Genomic DNA, 19,284 nt, shown 5'->3' with positions numbered 1-19,284 from the left:
TCAGAAATCTGCCTGTCTCTGCCTCCCAAGTGCTGGGATTAAAGGCGTGCGCCACCACTGCCCGGCTCTGGAGGATTCTAGAAGGGGGTCTTGCCAGACTATACAAACACTTAGCTTTTCATTCCCATTTTGTTTATTTGTTTATTTCTGAGGTGCTGGGGATTGCACAGGGTCCTGCGTATGTCAGACAAGCCCTACACTGCTGAGCTACACCCCCCCTAGACTACGTGAGCTCTCAAACAGCCCCTCCTCTTGATCCATTCACAGTGTGACCAAAGTTCTTGGACAGACTTAACATTTTTGCTAAAACCAGCTATCAAGCCTGACCACTTCCTTCCTCCCAGGCTCTATTTTTGGACAGTGCCTCGGCACCTGTTGTCAGAATGGCCACAGAAGCAAATCTCTTTAGAGTCCTCATTTATGCTCACAGCAAGGCCAGCGATGCCCAAGCTCCAGCAGGGAATAGTATCTGTTTTCTCTAGGGTTGGTCAGGGCGCAGAAGCCAGTAGGCTTCAGGAAGAATCCCTCCCTACCACCACACATAGTTTTTTTTTTTTTTTTTTTTGTATCTCTTTATCCAAAGCAACGCACACCCAAAACTCCACACCCCCCTGGCAAGCCCTCCTCCTCCAGGTCTGCAGCTGGTCTCCAAGTCATTGCTGAAGAGGGTATCTGAGGGCCGACATGGTCCTCTTTAACACTAACAGTGGTGGGTGGCTGTTGATGTAGGTGATGCTTGTGTGATTGTCTAAGAGATACATGCCTTGTGCCTCTTGGGAGAATGAGAATGTGCTGTAGACCCCACTCATGGGGCTTTCAGTCCCAGGAGAGATAGAAAAGCACTGGATCTCTCTGGGAGGAATTCACTGCAGCCTGGACACAGTGATGCTCCCTGGCCCTCTGGCCATCAGGTTCTTGTCCCCATGGCTCTGCTCATTCACCCTGGCCCTAGGTTATACCAAGAGGTGGGAGTTTCAGGATGAAATGGTTGATTATAACTGGATAAAACCAGTTTCTGCCTCCTTTCCTTTCCCAAACCCAAACTAGTAAAGGTATTGGATAGTCTCTGCATGCCAGAGGCCTATCTATCTGCTTGCTAGCCTTTTCCTAGTTTTTTTTTTTTTAAAAATGTATTTATTCACTTTACATGCCAATATCAGCCCCTCCCAGTACCCTTCACGGAGATCCTTCCCCCATTCCTCCCTCCTCCCTAGGTTTTGTTTTTTGCTTTTGTTTTGTCTGTCTGTCTGTCATCAGTAAAATTCTGGCCGAGGACTTGGCTTCTGAGTTCCTCCTTTTATCTGGGCCTGTTTATCCCAAGCTGAAACAACAAGGGGCTTTTAAAGCCCAATGACTTCAGCACTCAAAGGACAGCCTCCAGAGACAGGAAGGTCTAAAGTTTCACCTCTCAGGTTTGGGGGCAAGAGGCCATTTGGGGCTTAACACATTTTTTTGTTGTTGTTTTTTTTTGTTTTGGTTTGGTTTTCATTCACATGGAAAATACTTTTAAAAGCACCAACTTCAAAACTCAGAGTCCTGAAACCAAACCTCTCATCTTCCTCGTTCCTAAAATGTCTACCTCAGGAGTGGGTTACATGATAGTGCCCTTTGCATTTGGAGAAACAAAAGGGGTATCATTTTAGGGCTTTGATGTTTCAAGGATTTGTATTTCTTGGCCACGTATTTCTAATACCTTCAAGGGGACAAAACGCTGCCTTTGACACCTAAATAGGGAAAGTCGGCTATGGTTGAGGCTGGACTTATTTTACACACCCAAACAGAGCAGTGGAAGTCCCTATATCACGGTGCTCTGCTCGCTCTACCTCAGTGCTGTCAGTGAATCCCCAGATCACAGATGTATAAGGAACTTCATTCCAGGTGCGCCCTACCTACGAGCTTGCTACTGAGAATGGAAGCTATTGTCCCAAAGGCAGTTATATTGCTACTTAAACACACCCACGGCAAAACCAGTCATAAAAACCATATTGGCACACACGACGGCCTACTAAATGAATCACGTGTCCCCAGCACTTCCTCTAAGTGACAAGGTCTGGGGCTCCTATGATTGAGTTGTCCATCTGGTTTGTTGGCTCCTCAGGCTTTATGTAACTCACTTGTTTTTCTGCAGCCTTTCGTGAGAATATTTTAAGCCTCGTTCTCCTTAGTCATCTTACTGGCAATGGAGTCTTACCTTGAGCACCTAAACTATGTGTCTCTGAATTTGACTGCTAGTCTGGATCCCACCACAGGGATGCATGTGTGGCAGTGTGGTCTGGCATTTGGGACCCGCAGGGCTCATTATGGGTCCAGAGAGAGGATCAGAGAGTCCAGGCTATCCTAGACCCGCTGGTGACCACATGAGTCAGGGCTAATGTCTGTTGTTATGTTTTTGTTGTTTTGCAAACAAAACAAAACAGGGTGACTAATGACATTTTGTTTTAATATGAATTACCAAAAGGGGAGGCTCATATTACTGAAGATATAACGATTTCTCCTAGGGAATCAAAATAAACACCTCCTACATTGGTCAGTCAGTAGATATACCAATCAATCAATAAAAATAATAAAATAAAAAAAAACAGAAGAGGAAATAATTGACCACCTGTGTGAGACATTTCCAACAGCGCACCAAACAGTAACACGTTTCCGTTGACTTGTGTTCAGGAGAGATAATTTTATGGCCATTGGTTGTATCTGCAGCCACACACAGCGATAGACTTTAAAAGAGCCCTTTGTCCTTTCATAAGTTGAAGGGACCTTTTCAAACATTAACCAAGTGATCTTTTCCCAGCCCCCAAAGGTGAGGCAGCGAAGTTTTTAATAACTGAGGATTCATGGGAGGAGTGAGGGAAGTGACCTCCTCAAGGTCAGGACTGAACCTTGAACTACCCAGGTGTGTGTGTGAAGGCAATAAAGGTAAATAAATTCAAAAGGAAGGAAAATAAATTCCAAGTAGGTGGCAGAGAACGGTGGTCTCAAAATCCTACTCATTAAGGGCAGGGCCTTGGTTTAAGACCCCAGGTCTTAGGAGACAAACAGAAAGGTAGGACTTAACAACTATTTGCCATGACTGACAGTGTTTTAGCCCTGTGCCCGGGTATGGAACTCAACACAAACTCAAATCTGTAAGTATAAGCCTACAGATGGGGACAGGAAACCCACCAAGAGGAGTGGACTCCACTTACAACAGAAACAGTGAGTGGGAAACACTCTCTCCAGGAGCCCTCCAGATGTGAGCTCCACTAGCATCCTGGTCTTGTGTTGCCTAGGTAACCCCAGTAGAGGGTCTTCATTTCAGATCTTGATTTCTAACATGTGGAATAGTGATAAATGCCCTTTCTAGACACATCTGTGATGAGCAAAGATGGGAACTCATGGAGGACATTTTGCACAGGGCCCACTGCAGTGGGAAGAGGAAGTTATTCACTGCCTTACCATAGGAACCTCCTAATTTTCTTTGTAGTTAAACAAGGAAAGCATGTTGGTCTCCAAAAATAAATACTTTGTCAGCCCTGATGCGGGATTATGCTCTAAGCCAGACACACAGAAAGCCAGAAGTGATACCCATTAAAAATTTTAACTATATACCATATTCATTTATTATCAATCCACAGGATAATTTGATTGCTACATGAGCTCATAAAAGTTTTGTTTTCACCTTTACAAAATTAAAAAAAAAATGTGCCACAAGGGATGTAATAACAACTGCTGATAAACAGGAAAAGGAATCTTAAAATTATAAATTTGTTGTAGAAAAGATAAAAAACAATTATATTTTATTTAGAATTTTTTTTACCTTGAATAAAATATTCCCCTTGTATAAAAAAATAAAAAAGCTTGCTCTGGTTAGAATTAGAGTATTTTCCGTCTTCAGATCTGGGAATTTGCATAATATTTCCATGACAGTCTTCCTTTGTACCGCGTGCCATTCAAGCATAGCAGATTAGAAAGATTTTTTTTTAATTCAAGCAGTCTTAAAATGGGACAGCGGTGAAGAAATTTTCTTCTCCTCCTCCAAGATGTAGAGCCTTGCCTTTGAGGAGAGGAGACTGGAGAAAAGGAACAGGGTGGGCCGGGGTAGGCTGCGTGTAGGAGAGGGATGGGTAATGGGCTGGGATGGAGGAGTTGGGGAGGAAAGAGGTGGGTGGTGGGCTGGGATAGAAGGGGTTGGGAGGGCAAGGATGGGTAGGAGGTTGTGATAGGATGGGTTGGGGAGGAAGAGGTGCATAAAGGGCTGAGATGGAGGGGTTGAGGAGGGAGGGGTGGGTAGTGGGATAATGGACACAGAAGGGGACGTCAGAGTGTGCTGTGAAGGGGAGCAAGATTACAAGAAGGCCTATTGTAAATGCTTCAAGATAAGGTGCAGAAGCAGACTGCAACATTGCTCGTACTGCCCTATGTACATATTCACAAGAATAAAAAATTCCAGCTAGTTCACATTTTCTCCTCCGTTCTGAGGCATCCACTCCACCATGCTGGCCTTGACCGTAGGCAACGCAGCACCTCCACTGCCCGTGAGGCTGTTGGTCCTTGAACTTGAGGGAGTAGCCCTGGCAGATCCAGCAGGTTCTAGAGATACGTATCTACCAAGGGGGGTGGCTGGAGTCCTGAGTTAAGAAGAAGCTCCAGCTCTGGAGTTGGACACAGCAATCAATATTCTATTGTCAAGGCTTTCTCCCTTAGATTTGTCTAAGATAGGTATCATAGAGGAAAAAAAATAAAATACAAACAAATAACAACACAAAGCTAAGAAATCCCAACAACCACCAGGGAGAGTCAAAGGCTTAACAGCTCTTGACACGGGCCTGGGTGATGTCAGATGTCTTCTTGATGACACTGGCCCGGGTCTCCCTGTCCGGCCGACTGCTGCTGGGCGTGGGGGTCACTGGGGCAGGAAGGGGGATGTCTGTAAATGGGGGCCAGGAGCTGTTGTAAGGCATCGGACAGCTCTCCTCTTTGATGGTGACCTGCAGATCTGGCTTGTTGGAAGTGACAAAAGTCGCCATGCCGGGCAGCAGATAGGTGTTCCGGGTCCCCATGTTGCTAAGGTACTGCTTGCCTTCGATGTTCCTCTTCCGCCAGTGTGGTCTCCCCTTTCAGAGAAAACAATCAAGATACATGTATTCTTTTTCCCTCGGTTGAATGCCATATGCTAAACAATGCCTTCTCTTACTTTTCCAATGAACTCCCGTGCATGCACTATCCCTGGTCAAGACTATTCTACAAAGACATGGAACATAGTGGCAGCTTGGCTTCTGGTTCCTATGCCCAGGCTGTCCAGGCTTGGTATTGGATAGTGTCCAGCCATAATGGATGGCCCAGCCTAATGAGTTATCCTGACTTTTCAGAGGGATGAAGTAAGGAGCTCACAGACAGACAGCAAATGCCCTTTGATTGCTTTTTAAATGAGTGGAGCTGAGACATGGGGTTTGGAGCCACAACTGGCCTTACTGGTTGCCAAGCAGAAAGGGAATTAAGGTTCTCGAAGAAACCAGATCATAAAACATGCCAGCACCATTGCCCACTGTCCCCCCAGGATTCCCAAACTTGGAAAATTAGGAATTCTAGAAAACACTGGCTTCTCCTCCAACCCCTTTTTCTTCCCACTGGCTTCAGAGCCACTTCCTGCCATTGTGTGAGCCTGTCCTAGGAGGGAAGCCGGAAGCAGGTTGGCAGGGAGCAGAGACTGGACACACACCCTCTCTGCAGGACCACTGAGGAGGGGACCGAGCTGAGCTGTAAAGAGATCATTTTGCTCAGCTCTTTCTGATGCTTACTTCTGTTCCCTGCTTTGGGCTGGGCAGGGCATTCTATTCCTGTTGGCAAATCAGGATGTTTACAGCCATAAGAATATCAACATTTCCTGGCCCTGACTTCAATTTCCTCTTCCTGCCCTGTTATGTTCATCTCTCTTTCTGAGGGTCATGCTGGATTTCCCTTCCTTAGTACTACATTTTAAGATTAGAATGAAAGGCTACGGTGAACTTAGGATATGGATATTCTGTTTTGTCTATGTCTCTTTCAGTCTGTCTGTCTGTCTGTCTGTCTGTCTCTCTTTCTCTCTCTCTCTGTCACACACACACACACACACACACACACCCCTGAAAGCTGGCTTACCTCTGCGTTCTCCTCATCACTGGGCACACTGTCGGTAGTTTCACTTTCTGTATAGAAAGAAAAACAGTCTTGTTGCTCAAGCTATTTTGGGGCTTCAGGAAGTGTCTTAAAAACCTATGCCGGCACTTCAGAAATAAGAAACTACATGGACCCTCTCCCTCCACTTTGTAAGGTCCAGCACTTCCAAGTGGGACATGCTGGAGTGAATTTCAATTCTCTGCTTAGTCCCCTAAGAGCAGTGGGCTTTGCGGCTGAGTGGGGAGGCTCACTTTCCAAGGCTACACTGCCACAGTCCCAGCCTCCCAGGGTGGGGTTGCTGCCCCTAAGGCAACTCCTCCCCACTGAAGCTCTGTCCATAACACCACACCATCTTTTCTTCTAGTCCATGTCTCTTCCCACAGGTAATCCAGACTCAGTGAAACTTTCCAAGAAGCCTTCTTAACTCACTCCTTGCCCCCTCCTGTTGTTAGCATCCTCCTCTTAGATTTAGAGATCCAGCTTCCTCTGGAGTTAAAGCAGGTGGCCATGTTGTGGATGCCCCAAGACTTTCGCTGAGTGTTTACTGTCTTTGGGACCTGTTCTTCTCAGTGCTGGTAGGAGCTGCAACTTGATTTTAGCTAACAAAACACTCCAACGATGTAACTACTCTATGAACATGCTCACATCATCATGTAAGATTCAACCTGTCTTTTATGGATACTCTCTTGCCTGCTGGCAGTGTTAGGAAGGCCCACACAGCAAATTTAAGCTAAGGGCTGCTTCCAGGTAAAAGCTAGCAAGAAACTGGGAATCTCTGTTCTTCTCCACTTGCAAGGAATTCAGTTCTGGCCAATGCCTCGAGAGCCACTGGCTCAACAGTTGAACTTCAGGGCTAGCTAACGCCTGATAACAGGCTAGCAAGGCTCTGCTGCAAAGGGCCTAGCTAAGCTATGCCTGGATTCCCAACCCAGAGACTGTGAGTTTTGTACTGTGGTAAGCCATTATCTTTATGGTCAAACGGCTCCAGAGCAACTGATAATATATGCCCAATAGGACCTTCCAGCTATGAGATACAGAGAACAGTTCTTAACCATAGTGAGCTACAGTTACCTGACACCTTCCAGAGAGGACTGGATGATGAGGGAGAGGGTGTTTGAGCATTTGGAAAGGGCCCACTACAGAGCTGACACACAGTGCCTGCAATATAATTTCGATTTAACTCTGAGTTTGCACATTGGGCTGGATTCAACAGAGTCAAAATCAATAACTGGTGATTATACATCATCTGTATGTTAAGTTTTATAAATTAAAAAAAGATACGGGACAGTTTTTTTTTTCAGTGTTTAACAACACTGCAAAAATTAATGCATAGAGGGTAGAACATTTAAAATACTCAGACTTTTGTAAGTCATTTTGTCTGGTTCATTTATTTTACTGACAAGAGCTGGGCGTTTGTGAAGATCTATGGCTAGGCTCTGCTGGAGTCTTTGTATACAGGTCTTGTTCATCCCGTACCAAGATCAGAGAACAACTGCTATCATCTGCAATATGTTCTCTAGATCCTTCTACCCTCTTCTGCCCTGTATTCAATGGCTCCAGGCCAACTCGAACCCTTTCCATCACTCAGAGTATAGCCCAGAGACCAGGCTCTCCACATATAGCCAATTAAAGAGCCAGTGGACAAACTGTACCCTCCAGTGCATTCCTGAAACAGACAACAAACATTTGAGATCCAAAAGTCTCCTCCAGAAATGAATGTGTTTGCATTACTCTCAGCCACTGTTCTCCAGAGACCTCAGACAGGCCTGGGAGATTGCCACGGGCTGACCAAAACACAAATCTCTGCCCCTCCACCTCACATTGTCCTGCCCAAAATATCCTCCCCATGTAGGAGGTCACAAGTCCCACAAGTAAGCCTAGGTCTCGGCTGACAGTGATCTGAGCTATAGAGACAAATTGACAATAGGCACAAGAAATGTTTTCAGGCAGAAGTAAACAAAGACCAGAAAAGGAAACTTCTCTCCGTACACAAAAGCCACATCAGCTCAGCCTCCAGGAGGCAGGACAGCCACTCCCAAGAGGAAGGAAAAAAATGGGGAACGGAGATGTTGAGAACCCTGCCAAGTGGTGGACTGAGTCAGCAGAGTGGAGAAAACAAAACTGAACTTGGGATCCCAAAGTCGCAAAGCGCGCAGAGCAGAGACGACCTCCCTGCTGGCCAACCTTCAAGACTCCTTCCTATTTTCATGCTTGGCTTTGTTTGTACTCTGAAGCCCAAGTTTCCCTTCTTCCTCATGCACCAGACACACTCTCCTCCTAATGACTCTCTGTAAATCCTAACGTCTCCCGTGCCTTTCCTCTTCAAGTAAAAACAAACACACAGAGACATCAGGCACGCTTGGGAAGGCAGGAGACTGAAAGAAGGAAGCTGTTGACATCAGAGTTTTAGGATCCCACAAGCCCAGTCCACACTTGTTGGAAGCTTTGGAAGTTAGATGCCAGGTTAAACTCCTTGGTAAGACTCTGAATAGACCTGGAAGGGGATAAGAACATTAATTTCCTGTGAGTGCCCAGCATTCAACTGGAGGAATAAAGTTGCGGCTAAGTAAAGGCACGCACACTCTACCCTCGTGTTTTTGGCTGACACAGATGCTGACTGGAGAGAATCATTTCTAAATTAAGTTCAACGGTCTCTGGCGTAGCTATAGAACCCCTCTACACTTCAGAAATTGGGCAGAAGGGTTCGCATCTTAACTGTCTCCCCAAGGCTGATGTGTTGAAGATTTGCTCCCCAGATGACAGTGATGTGGGAATGAGTTGGAAACTTTAAGAGCTGAGACCATTGCACTCACCCCTCTGCAGGGGACACCAGGTCCCAGCTCCTTCCTGTCTTTCTTCCCCTTCCCATCCACCATGGTCTGAGCAGCTTTGCTCCACCACATGGTTCTGACCATGCCGTTCTGTGCCGTCATAGTCCCAAAGCAATGGGGCCAAGTAGCTACAAACTGAAATCTCATGAAACTATGAGCCATACCGTCTTCAGCTTTTTAAAAGCCGACTGCCTCGTGTGTTTTGTTATGGCAGTGTGAAGCGTCAAGTCTCTAACTCCAGTTCTTTTTGAGAAAGTGGTCTTGAGGGGCCTTCAGCCTAGGAGGTGCAGGTGTCTCCCCCTGAGGATCCTAAAGCTTGCTTTCAGATGAATGGCACTTTTTATAACTATTACTGACCAGTCTGCTCCAAGTCCTCATTCCTGTTCTCTTGACTTTCGTCCACCATGACCATTTCCAGAATGACTTTTTACATGACAAATGAGCTTGCTGTAGCTGCGGCTTCCAGATCAATGTGACTGCCAAAATGTCAGTGTGCATTATGTCACTTCCCTCTTTTATTAGTTTGGCTACTTTTCAAACTGACTTCCAATACAATGGGATAAAGATGATGGGAGTTACTTATCCCATCAAGAGTGTCAGAATAAGCTGAACTATTTACATAGTAGTTGAAGATACACGAATAGTAATTCAACCTTTCCGGTCCATTTTCCGACAAGCAGCTAGAAGGGAGGAAAGTGATCTAGACTTGGATCAGATGACCTCAGGGGCTCTTCCAGAGCAACAGTTCCAGAGTTCTGCCACTTCAGCCCAACTCTTAGCATCCGCCTTGGAATACATATTGCCATAGTTATCTCAAGAACATCCAAGAGACAGAGAGAGAGAGAGAGGGGGAGGGAGGAAGGGAGGGAGGGAGAGAGAGAGAGAGAGAGAGAGGGAAAGGGAGAGGGAGAGGGAGAAAGAGAGAGGGGGATGTACTTCATGGAACACATTATTGTATTATGTGATATCTGATATATATTTTCTGGAAGGCTCTATTTCCAGCAAATCCGATCAGCATTGATTTCTTTCCGTCTAATTTCCTCAGTTATGTTGACTTGGAAGACATAACTGATCACTTGGCGGCTCAAATCAGCGTGTTCTTAGTCTCTGCACCAATACACCTTTGCCTCAATCACGATATACATACAGTTCCTGGAAGGATGGTGGTTGGTTGCCCGCACAGACTCTTTTCTCCTGATTATACAACCAATTGATTCTTACATGCCTCCTACTCAAACCTGTTTCCCACCTCCCATCTGCTGAACCACCATGATGGTTTTCTTTTACTAAACCACCAACAATCTAGTGAGATCCTAAAAGGATTAGGCATATGGCCACATTGAAATACAATGAGGGCTGGGTAGACCAGTGGTGGAGCGCGTGCTTCATCACACCAAAGCCTTGGCTTTGATCTTCAGCACTGCAAAAATAAATATGTAAACAAACTAAACAAACAAACAGACTATGCCTTAATGCTTCACCAGGCTGGGCTGTGAAACATACTTCCCACTTTTGATTTTACAAATCAAACAAATTTTTATCTTAAACTATCAGATGCAAATACTTCCTTCCACCCAGACACTGTCTCAACTCCTTCTCACCCTGACAGTTAAATCATACATCAGAAGACAGATCTGTGATACTCCTAGTGATCCACTAATATTACAGTGATCCCTAGGAAACATAGTCAAAAACAGGTTCCAAATGCGAAACATTGTTTCCTGAACAGGCAAATGGAGGTGGTTGATGTTTGGATCAACAGTCCACACACAGGAATTCTTGTGTGAGCAACAACCAAACAGCCTATGGTATTAGCAGCCATACAACGAAAGGATGAGAAGAGAGAGCTATGGAATGTTACAAACTGTCTGACAGGAACACTTGAGCGAGCAGAGAGCTTTCCATCACATCTCCAAGTCTAGAGAAGAACCAACAGGTAAAGACTTTTGGCCCTATCCAATAAAGCTTCCTCTACAAGGTTCTGGAGAACTCCAGCAATAAAAACAAGAGATAAACCAAATAGGAGGCTGGGAAGCTGGGCTCTCGCAGAAATTCATGCTACCTTCCACCCTGGAGCCAAAACCCTTCCTTGAAAATCTATCCGAATGTCCCAGAATGTGTGATAAAATTTTCATTTCTCTCTACACACATCAGCTGTTCTCAGAACACCTCTGCTAAGTCGGAATGCCACTGCTGACAGAACAGCAAGAAGGAAGGTCTTTTCAAAAATCACCAAGGAAACCTCATCCAGCAGGTGAAAGTAGCTTCATCAAGGCTCCGCCCCTCCAGCCCCAGTGCCTGCTTAAGCAGCAGCTGGGTGACTTAGAAAAAAGCCACGGATTTAGTCTTAGCATAAACATTTTGGTCTACCCTCTCTGGTGGGTCCTTTGACAGTCAAATGAGACTACAGCATGTGATCCCAGGTAACATGTGCTGTGCTATGTGGTTAAGAACATCAGACACTATGTCACTAGTTTTTCATTCCTAGACTCACGTTAGCCTTAGAGTCCTCATTTTTGAGAGGAGAGAATGGCATTTATTCCTTTGATAACTGAGTGAGTCCATCTGTGCCAGTTCTTACAAGCATTTAGCATAATCCTCAGAGCACTGTAAACATACAACAAAGAAGAGAGTTACTAGGCCCCTGGCAAAGACCATAAAGAGATGGACACATATGAGAGTTCAAACTATGTCTGATGAATAAACAACTGACCTCAAGGTGTTAACAGTGGTAAACCTGTGTTATATGTATTTTACCACAATTCAGAAAACGAATTAAACAAGAAACTTGGCAGCTAGGCATGCCCTTCCCAGCGAGCAGGCTGAAGAGACCTTGAGCGCTTGCTGCAATGGACCTTAGTGATCTTGGTGGAGTCACCTGCTTTGGTTGAGTCACCTGTCTTGGCTGCATCCGCAAGTTCCTACAGGAACTTAGAAGAATAGACTGCCTGCCAACCTTGCTTTGCGACATAATCCAGCTGAAACAAAGGATGGGGTCTGTGGGCTTGCCCTATATAAACTCAGTGCTGAATATTAAACTTGAAGCCTTGATCAGAACCTTGTCTTGGCTTCATTCTTCTCTCACCCCCCCCCCCCCCCCCCCCCCCCCCTTATCTTTTTCATTTCCAGCCCTCCTTTCAGGTAAACCCAGTGCATGCATGGTCGCTGGACAGTTACAGTTAGGGAACTCATGGCGTGGGCTTCAGACTGCAAATACGCTGGGGGAGAAGGTAATCCATTTGCTGGAGCTGACTGGCCTTTCCCATGCCCTGGTCTCTGCTTTTTATTTTTAATAGCTGCAAGCAATAACAGTGACTCAGATTTCCTAATTGTGACTGAGTTCCAAAAGCTTAAATGGAGATGGTCAGCAAATGTAAGATGACGGAATGTCCATGGCAAAAGGAACCGTCATTTTCTCAGTCCATTTCTAGTCCTGTGACTCTGTCAGGACTTATATAGCAGTGATAGGACGGATACCCAGGAGAAGTAGAAATGAGCTAAGTTTAACTAGAAGCAGCACCATATAGGAAGGGAAGGAAGTGGGGAGGAACGGAAGGAGGGAGGGAAAAATATGTAGACATGGCAAGAAAAGCCAAAAAAATGGATTGGATTTAGCAATGACCTCAAAGCTGAAGATGAGTTTTAGTCCCAGGACATTTTATTGTCCTGGTGACCTTGAAAGAAAATTCTTTTACTTCCACAAATGGAGACTCTAGAAAAGATGATTTCTGAAGTCCTATCTGCCTAAATAAAATCAATATTCCATCAAACTACTCTGCCTGCCCAATTCTGTTAACTTGGGCAAATGGATCAGTGGAGTGGATTTGAACTCATATTTGCCAGAGCTTTTTGGGTCCTTGCCAGTTCTCAGTATATCATTTGTTGTGTGTTTATGACAACAATGAAGCATTTATTCCAGGAAATGTTATTGTAGTCCCAGATGAACCATATCATGGGCAATCAAGTAAAGGAATACCATGAGCACATCTTTTAACAAAAGTGCCCCAAGACATTGTCAAGAGCATAAGAGTAAGAATAAGTCCACAGTAGTAATTTTAGTACAGAAAGAGATCTCCTGTGGTGTGGTGAAATAGGGTGATGGTAGACTTGTGGTTTCCCCATTCAGTCTCAAGTCACCCTCCCTCCCCTTACCTGCGTAGGAAGACACAGGAGAAATTTGTAGAGGGTAGAGCTCGCTCATGCTGACTGGTTGGTCATCACTCTCGGTGGTCACTTCTACAACCTGGCAGATGTCTGGCGGGTTAGTGACGATCTCTTGATCTTCAATGTTGTTGTCCAGATGGGACTGTCCTACAACTTCAAAGGAAAGGAGACCACCATCACTCAAAGTCTCTTGACATCATGATTACACCACACTCCCAAAACAGAAAACCTTCCTCTGCTCAGGCAGGCTGCCAACTTGGGTTCAGATTTCAGGCCTTCCCATGCCACCTGCCAGGAAGCTGAAAACCAAACTTGAGTTCTGTGTTAATAATCTGCAATGGGTTGGCCCAGGTGTGTCCCCACTGTGCTTGTTGATGGTACGTCCTGGGGACAATGTCCTGAGTCTCAAACTCAACCTGGTCATAGCCAAGACCTCAGGCTGCATCTTGACCAAATCTCAAGCCAGATATCCTAATGCTTGGCACACAACCTACTTCTGTTCTCTGCTCTTGTTCTGTAGGAAGATGCTACGCTGATTTTCAGGATCCTGTGGTCCAGACAGACACCATCAAACCTTCACAGGAAGGCAAAGGCACAACAATCCACTCACTGAGCCATTTCTGGCCAAATGGAAAGGGGAAGCCCTGCTCATGCTTTCTCTTGATCTGAATGTAGCCGACTGTCCAGAACATCAGAGCGGTTCCCCAATTCTAACGAATGGTAACAGCATTAACTGCCCGGACACCGATAAGATCAATCTAGTTAAGCTCAGTCTGAAACTGCTTCTATTTTTTTTTAAATTCAAATCTTTATTTTGGTGAAGAGAACAAATGTCGGTGGAATACCCAGAGTCAACTGATCCGCCTACATACCACACAGCCCTACAGCAAGGCTCAGAGAGGGCAGCAGAACTGTAAGAGCCAGAGGACCTGCATCTGCTGTGAGAGAGGCTCACACATGAAAGACAGGACCTATGAAATCTCAACAATATGCTTGTCTAACGAAGTCCTGAACAGAACAACAGCAGCTGATCCAACACTGTAGATGACGGAAATCTTATGTGGTCCCCACTAGGTAATTAATGACTACTGAGAGAGGGGGAAATCAGTTTTCTCACCTAACTGGTTATCCAGTACCAAGTGGTCATCTCTAAACACACACACACACACACACACACACACACACACACACACACACACACGCACGCACGCACGCACGCGCGCGCACACACACACACACACAACTCTAGATGGATTCAGAAGGGAGTATTTAGTGTATATTTGTGTATATACAATTAAAGAATAAGAGGCACACAAACTAAAAATACAGTTTTTATTTGGGAACAATAATAAATTTATATGGTTGCAAGAAGCAATAGAGGAAGGTCCTGTCTGGATCCTTTACCCAGTTTCCTTCAGGTAACAAACACCTTGTGAATCCAGTATCTCCACCCCAAGACTGCCAATCTCCCACCTTGCTCAGATTGCCTCATCTCTACCTGGATTCCTTGGTGTGCAGTGAGTGGATGTACCTCCTTGTAATTTTATCACATACAAAGTTTCATGGACTGACCACCACAGCTGTAAAACTGACTTCATGGCTGCAGGTGCCTTTGTAGCTCTGTAACCTTAATTATCTTTCTTCAGTCCCCTCGTGGCCACCTCCTGTCCCCTGTCCCTGGCAGTCAACAACCTGGTCCATTTTTCTGTAACTTTCATCATTTTGAAGATGTTATACAATAGATCCACTCAGCTTGGCTCTTTGCATCTCACGTAGTTCCCCAGTGAGCCACCGAGTTGTGTGTAGCTGTAGCTGGCTCTCTATTGCTGGTGTGCATAGTCCACTGTTTACCTGCTGCAGGTTGTTGGAGAACATATACCATCTGTTTAACTAGCCACCCATTGAAGGATGCTTGGGTGGCTACCAGTCTTTGCCTAGTACAGACAAGGTTCCTGTGAACATTTGTGTTCAAGTTTTCCACAAACATGTTTCCACTTCTCTGGGATAAACATCAGAGAGTGTAATTGCTGGCTCATGCAGAAATTCCATGTTTAGCTACACAAGAACCAGCCAAATTGTTTCCCAGGCGGCTGCGTGTTTCACATTCTCACCAGCAGTGTCAGCATGATCTAATTTGTCTGCATCCTTGCCAGCATTCGGTGTTGCTAGCATTTTTATTTTCACCATTCTTCTAGGTAAATAATGAAAATCCACAACATTTTTAATTTCAATGACTCTAGTGCTGTTTTAAGTTTAAACAAAACTGAGTGAGCGTATACTCTTGTTGGCAGCAGATTGAATAAAATGCTCCTGGAAATTGGCTGCAATTAGTATAAGTAAGCAGGGTGTTAATGCATTTTCCAAAGGTCCTCAAAGCATGAGGCAGCCATAATCAACATTGTATTTAGGTACTTGGAGGTTGTTTTAACATTTCTGTCATCAGAATGAAGCATCAGGATCCTGACACTGACAAAGGAACTGGGTGACAGAGAGACAGAAAGACTCCCCATGGGCTCACAGTGTGGTTCTGCACACAGTGTGGCTCACAGTGTGGTTCACACTCAGTGTGGCTCATAGTGTGGTTCTGCACAGTGCTCTGTTCCCCTCTGTTTCCCATCCTTCTCCAACTGCAAAATGCTTAATTTTTGCCAAAAGAGACCACACTCCAGGCTCCCTGAAAGTTATCAACTATCAGCAGCTCTGGTTTCAGCCACTCAAATCATCACTCTGGCTGGCATGTTATTTGTACATTTTAGAGCACTTTTAAAGATTTATTTGATTACTAAGTGTATGTGTACATGTGAGGGTAAGTAGCTAGAGGCTATGAATTCCCTTGGAGAGTGGGTTACAGGCAGTTGAGAGCTGTACAGCATAGGTACTGGGAACTGAACTCAGGTCCTCTGCAAGAGCAGAACACCCTCTTAACCATAGAGCCATCTCTTCAGCCCCAGCATTTTTAAAGTATTCATATCTTCTGGGCTTGGTGGTGTATACCTTTAATCCCAGCACTTGAGAGGTAGATACAGGTAGGTCTCTGAGTTGTAGGCCAGCTGTAGGGTGAGTTCCAGGCCAGCCAGGGCTACATAGTAAGACACTGTCATAGACACATGCACTCTCATGTTTGCATGTGTGTGTGTTTTGGTTGTACATGTGTATTTGTGTATATGTATGTTTATGTATGTATGTCTTTTATATGTATGTCTTTTGTATGTATATGTGTATGTGTGTTTACATGTATGTGTGTGTATATAGGCTTTTGTGTATGTGTGTTTGAATATACAGTGCATGCATGTGTTCATACATGTGTGCATACATGTGTGTGTATGTATGTGCATGTGTGTATGTGTGTGTGTGCATGTACAGTAGATGCATGAACCATACAGGACAATGGAATTAGGGTCCTACAATAACTTTATTTAAATCAAAGCCCCTTTCACTGCAGTTCTCCAAAGCTCCTTCCTACTCATGCTGTCATTCTAAACAGAACATCTACAGGAAGCTGGCTAGGACTATAAACAATGGCCCAGCTCAGGTATCCATTGCATCTATCCTTTTGTTCTGCCCAGGAGTATTCTTTCTCTCTGTTCTTTCCCTCACAATGCCCAGCTTAGTTATTCAAGCCACCCAGACAGGTGGAGCACCTGCTAGGTACAGACGCTGCTGTCTGGTTCTGGCAGGGGCAGGGAGAATGCAATGGAGACAAGGATCAGGTCTGTAAGAAATCTAGAGGGCAGCAAGCCAGCAAATAACCACCTAGGGAGGGAAAGAAGATGGAGAAGACAGAAAGGGAAAAAGTAAGGGGCAGAATCGAAGGGACATCCAAGCTGAGGAAGTCAAGTATTTTTTTTTCCAGCTAGAAAACCAAAAGCTTCAATAAGGTAGGACTAGAGGAGATGAAGGCGAGTGAGCAATGGTTACTGCTCAGATGGCCCTGTTTCTTAGAGCCCTACCTGAGCACGACCCACAGATTCACTTGACCTTCCCCTAAGCATCTCTCATACCCTGGAGCTGGAGCTCAGCCCAAACTGCATGAGCTTGTAGCACATCTTGATTTTCTGCCTCAGTTTCCAGTTAACGCTATGCATCTTTCCTTGACCTTTTCATTTGTATATACAGTATCTCTCAAGAGCAGAGAAATGCTCTAAACACTTCCTGAACTCCATCATGGCCCACGCTCATGGCTGGCACCAGCAAAGAGCTCAATGGATGTCTCCTGGGCAGAAAATTAGTGAAGGGGTCCAGCTAGGCAGCTGCAAGGAATCTTCGAGGAGTTGGTGCAGAAGAGTCTGCAAATATGGTGCATGCCAATCGATGCTTTCTAGCAAATGTCAAGACTTGCAGTGAGTGGGGCTCATTTAAATTTTCCCAAATGAAAAAGATGCAAGAGGCTATACTGCAATTACGAGTTAGGGGTAAAAACATTCTTGGTTGATAAAAACATTCTGTCTTGTTACTGCTTGGCACTAGTTACACAACCAAATGCATTTGTCTAAACTTGCGGGAGAATCGTGGGGCTGGGCATATAGCTCAGTGGTAGATGTTAAATTATACAACTAAAAGGAATTAATTTTGTCTTCTATTTCATTTAATGTACATGACGAGAGAAAATGCAGCCACGTAGGTGTGTTTAAATTATTAGTGGATCCTGAACACTAGCTACTAGGACAGACAGCTAAATGTCTGCCTTCTGGGGCTAAGAACTAGATACTCTATACAATTATCATCTCTAAGGCCAAACTTCCCTCACAGGTCTGTGTTATTTTGGGAAGAAGGTATGGTTCTCCATCCACTCACTGATGAGAGGCCTTTGGAGACATCCCAACTCTCAATTATAGGCCCACCATAGAAACAGGGGAACCCACACGTCTGAGAAGCTCTGTGGGTGTGTGTAGGTGCTATTAGTCATCTGCCTCTTTCGATGGCACACCTCCTGGTGCTAGATAATGAGTAACCTGACTGAAAAACAGCAATAAAATCCGACTTCTGGAGCACACCCTCTGAAAAGCCTCCCAACCCTATAAGGAAAGCACACAGCAATTATGACCCCCACTTTAGACAGACATTGTATATATAATTTTAGACATGTGTATGTGTGTGTGTGTATCATATACGTGCATATATATGACATCAAGCAAAGGCCATCTGGCTAGAATGTGACAGGATTTAAGAACAGCTTTACTTTGACTCCAAATTTCAAGTCCTTTGTGGCAAGGACTCCCAAAATAAAAGCAGCCCAGATAGTTCAAACTAAGCTACTCTTAACTTATTAAGCCCTTTCGAGACAAAACCTTTCAAATCTCACCTTAATGACTCTTGGACCCATGGCCAACAGTGAAATTTCTTCTCAACAGCTTTGTGTTTGGTGCCAGAAATTCTCAAAGGGGACAGCAAGCAGGAACTCCACCAAGCTTGTCCAGCTCAGTAAGGTCAGCCCCTCCTGCAAGGTCACCTCTGGGAATGTAACCTTATCTGAGTCTAGTTGCTAAGAATCCCAACAATATTATTCATAGCCAGTTAGCGATGGACAGACCGGTTTGATTGCTTAAAAGGTCATTCTTGCTTTATTAACAATTGTTGAGTTGGTGTTAGGCCCCCACCTGAGAAAGCTGCTTGCTCTCAGACTTCAGACAAACAGAAAGGCCCTTGAGGGGGGACTGGCCCTATCACTTTACAGTTTAAAAGGCTGAAAGGCTGGGGCGAGGTAAATTGCCAGGGATACCAGGTAGCTATAGGGCCAAGCAATGAACTTACTGGCTGTGCATGTAAAAACCAGACGATCGAAATCACATTATAGGAAGAAATGTATTCAATGGTTTGAGGGCTAAAACTGCTAATACAGGCAGGCCCTGATGACCCAGCCTACAGGGATACATTTCTCCTACTCAAATGCATGTTAATTTGATTTTAGAAATGCAATCACCCTATATCCCCTCTAAACAGAGAGTGATCAATTGCCCGTTTTATTTGATCCTCACAACTCTATGGAGTAAGTAGAATCACTGTTATTACTTTCATTTTATATAATATTGTACTTTTCCATTTTACAGATAATAAAACACGTGCTGCTTTGGATTCACATATACAGTGTGGTGGAGAAAGAGGAACATTACTTCATTGCTGGTGGGATTGCAAACTGGTACAACCACTCTGGAAA

General features: G+C 44.8%; 1 protein-coding gene across 5 annotated transcripts in view; it reads right to left on the bottom strand.

Moving 5' to 3' along the window:
- Positions 1-3,561: 3,561 nt before the first annotated feature.
- The window catches only part of Irf2 (interferon regulatory factor 2), a 110,681-nt gene continuing 94,958 nt past the window's right edge, over positions 3,562-19,284 (bottom strand). For 4 of the 5 annotated variants that reach the window (XM_031339738.1, XM_031339735.1, XM_031339736.1 and 1 more), the window contains exons 7-9: positions 13,119-13,283; positions 6,118-6,164; positions 3,562-5,093 (exon numbers count right to left, since the gene is read on the bottom strand). In XM_031339738.1, the coding sequence (XP_031195598.1) occupies positions 4,785-5,093; positions 6,118-6,164; positions 13,119-13,283 (521 nt within the window). In that variant the 3' untranslated portion in view covers positions 3,562-4,784. The remainder of the gene's footprint in view (positions 5,094-6,117; positions 6,165-13,118; positions 13,284-19,284) is intronic. The other variant, XM_031339737.1, reaches the window with a different exon arrangement.

Source organism: Mastomys coucha, unplaced genomic scaffold, assembly GCF_008632895.1.
Source record: "Mastomys coucha isolate ucsf_1 unplaced genomic scaffold, UCSF_Mcou_1 pScaffold22, whole genome shotgun sequence".
NCBI classification, from domain to species: domain Eukaryota; kingdom Metazoa; phylum Chordata; class Mammalia; order Rodentia; family Muridae; genus Mastomys; species Mastomys coucha.
The sequence above is the reverse complement of the archived record's forward strand: the minus strand, read 5'-3'. Positions and strand labels throughout refer to the sequence as shown.